At 35.2% G+C, this 2,318-nt stretch overlaps 1 protein-coding gene across 1 annotated transcript in view; it reads right to left on the bottom strand.

The window, feature by feature from the left end:
- Positions 1–2,318, bottom strand: part of LOC107562792 (protein-methionine sulfoxide oxidase MICAL2-like) — a gene marked incomplete at its 3' end in the record, with an annotated part of 39,440 nt that overhangs the window by 22,187 nt on the left and 14,935 nt on the right. Inside the window, exon 2 of the mRNA XM_016247514.1 lies at positions 1,381–1,743. Coding sequence (XP_016103000.1) covers positions 1,381–1,641 — 261 coding nt within the window. The remainder of the gene's footprint in view (positions 1–1,380; positions 1,744–2,318) is intronic.

Genomic DNA, 2,318 nt, shown 5'->3' with positions numbered 1-2,318 from the left:
GTGTATTTTGAATACAATCAGAGACATACTATACCCACTACATTGGAAATGTTCAAAAGCAGCATCTCCAGCATTACTGTTTAACAGCATTTACAAACAAGGTGACTCCTCTTTTGTGGGATAAACAAAAGGTTCCAAAGAGTGAATGTTCATAGTTATGCCATTGAAGAACCATTTTTGGTTCCCAAAGAACCTTTTAGTGAATTTTAAAGAGCCACCAAAAAGAACCTTTTGTGAAATGGAAATGCTCCATGAATCCTAAAGGTTCTTCATGGAATCATATCGGCCAATAAAGAGGCTTTATTTTTTAAGAGTTGTATGGGATAGTAAGAACCCAGGCTCACTGGAAATATGTGCTCGAAGTGACATTTCTGCAACACCAATATTACGTACCTTACTGCATGTTTCATGCCAGTTTCAAAGTTAAATGTCCAGTGAGTGGTGCTAAAACCCGTACTCAATACATGACTGTGACACGTTTTTATTACGTTGCTTCAAGGTATGTATTGTGGCGGTTGAGAATTCAAATGTCCGGAGAGTGTCTCCAAGTATAATTCGGTCGTGGTTGCATTATAGTTTTGACTTGAAATGTGATTGCATTCGAAATGTGATCAATGTTTGCGTAAATAGATGCGTTGGGGAATTTGGCTATTAATATGTAACATTTTAATTATATTCTGCTAAAATGAATTAAATTACTTGAAGGATTCGTTCATTTTGCTGAATGAGATTCAAAGATCCGAGTCAGTAAAATGATCTGAACTTCCCATCACTACTGAAAACTGCAGCGATTCGTACGCATACGTAGTTTTTTGAGTTTTGCATTAAAGTAGATAGAGGCACGTATTTCCAATGAGCCAGAGTAGGAATGTAAAGTGTTCATAAGCGGTCATGCTATTTGCACATATTACTCATTTAATGCATACTGCTCTTCACATAGTAGAAGGTAAGCATACTCGGGCGTGGGAATAGTCTTTGTGACTGCATCATGCAACAGGCGAAATGTATGTGGCATTTGTCATAATAAAATCCACACAATCTGTGGTAATGTGAGGAATCATTCATTATCAGTAACACAAATGGCGCAGGGCGACTTGTGTAATATAGTATGAGCAATAGTAGATGTTTGCCTCACCACACACCACAATTAAACTACTATAAAAGAGCACTCATCTAACAAACAACATGTGTTTGATGTCATACAGTATATATATATATATATTGATGTCATTGCATACAAAAATCAGGGCAAATCGGAGATGGAATCTATAAACCACCTAAATGTTTGGTTTATAAAGATCTCAACAAAGGTTTGCCAGCTCAGTTAAACATTCTAACATATTCCAGTATTGCTATTGTTTTGGCATTTTGCAAGCTTACCTTAATGCCCTCACAGGCTTTGCCATTCTTGTACTCTTTGTTGCTGGCTCTCTTGTCCAGCTTACCCCAAAGGGCTTTGGCTTTCCAGCACGTCACCATGCTCTTCAGGCCGCTGTAGAAGGTGCTGTGCTCCAGAGGGTCAAGCTCCAGGTAACTGCACATAATATTGAAGGCCTGCAGGGTGCTTTTGCAGTCAGTGGCCTGAACAAAGTTCTCAAATAGCCGTCCTGCCTGGTTCTTCTCATCTTCGGCTTCACCCATCGTCTATTTTGTGAGAATGTGGACACTATGCTTGTGATATCTTGCTCCTTGCTCCACTGAACAGCTACGCCCACACTTCAGTCTACTCACCCATGGCAAAATCTGAAAAATAATTAAATGTCTATTAGTTTTAATAAAAAATAAATAAATAAAATAAAAAAAAAAACAGTATAGTATGAGGCGTGGCCATTCAAAACTTGTCACATCACCACTGTTAAAGAAGTTAGGTAAATGTCTTGATGCTCATATTTTCTTTTGTTATTATTTCTTGGAAAATAATACAATAAAAATAAATATAAAAATTTTTCTGCCAATTTAAAGTCATGTGGCGCAACCAATATGAAAGGAAAAACATAAAACAGTACTGCGTGTCAGAGTCAACAAGTCTAAAAATAACAGATAATTTTTACCTGTTTATGAAAAGGCAAGGTTAGTTCACAGTGTAAAATGTCATATGGTACACCAAAAAAAGAATGATATTTATAAAATAATAATTAATATATAATTAATTGTACAGGTAAAAAAATATATAATTATATATATAAAAAAAATACAAAACTTTGTATAATTACTAGTGATTAAGATATAAAAGAAAAGAAAATTACTTTTTGCTTACATGTTTACACCACGCTTATTTTTATGATAAAATTTAGACTTTTCTTGAAAACTGTACAAAA

Source organism: Sinocyclocheilus grahami, unplaced genomic scaffold (assembly GCF_001515645.1).
Source record: "Sinocyclocheilus grahami isolate Dianchi unplaced genomic scaffold, SAMN03320097.WGS_v1.1 scaffold840.1, whole genome shotgun sequence".
Lineage (NCBI taxonomy): Eukaryota > Metazoa > Chordata > Actinopteri > Cypriniformes > Cyprinidae > Sinocyclocheilus > Sinocyclocheilus grahami.
This window is presented reverse-complemented; position numbering and strand designations above follow the sequence as displayed.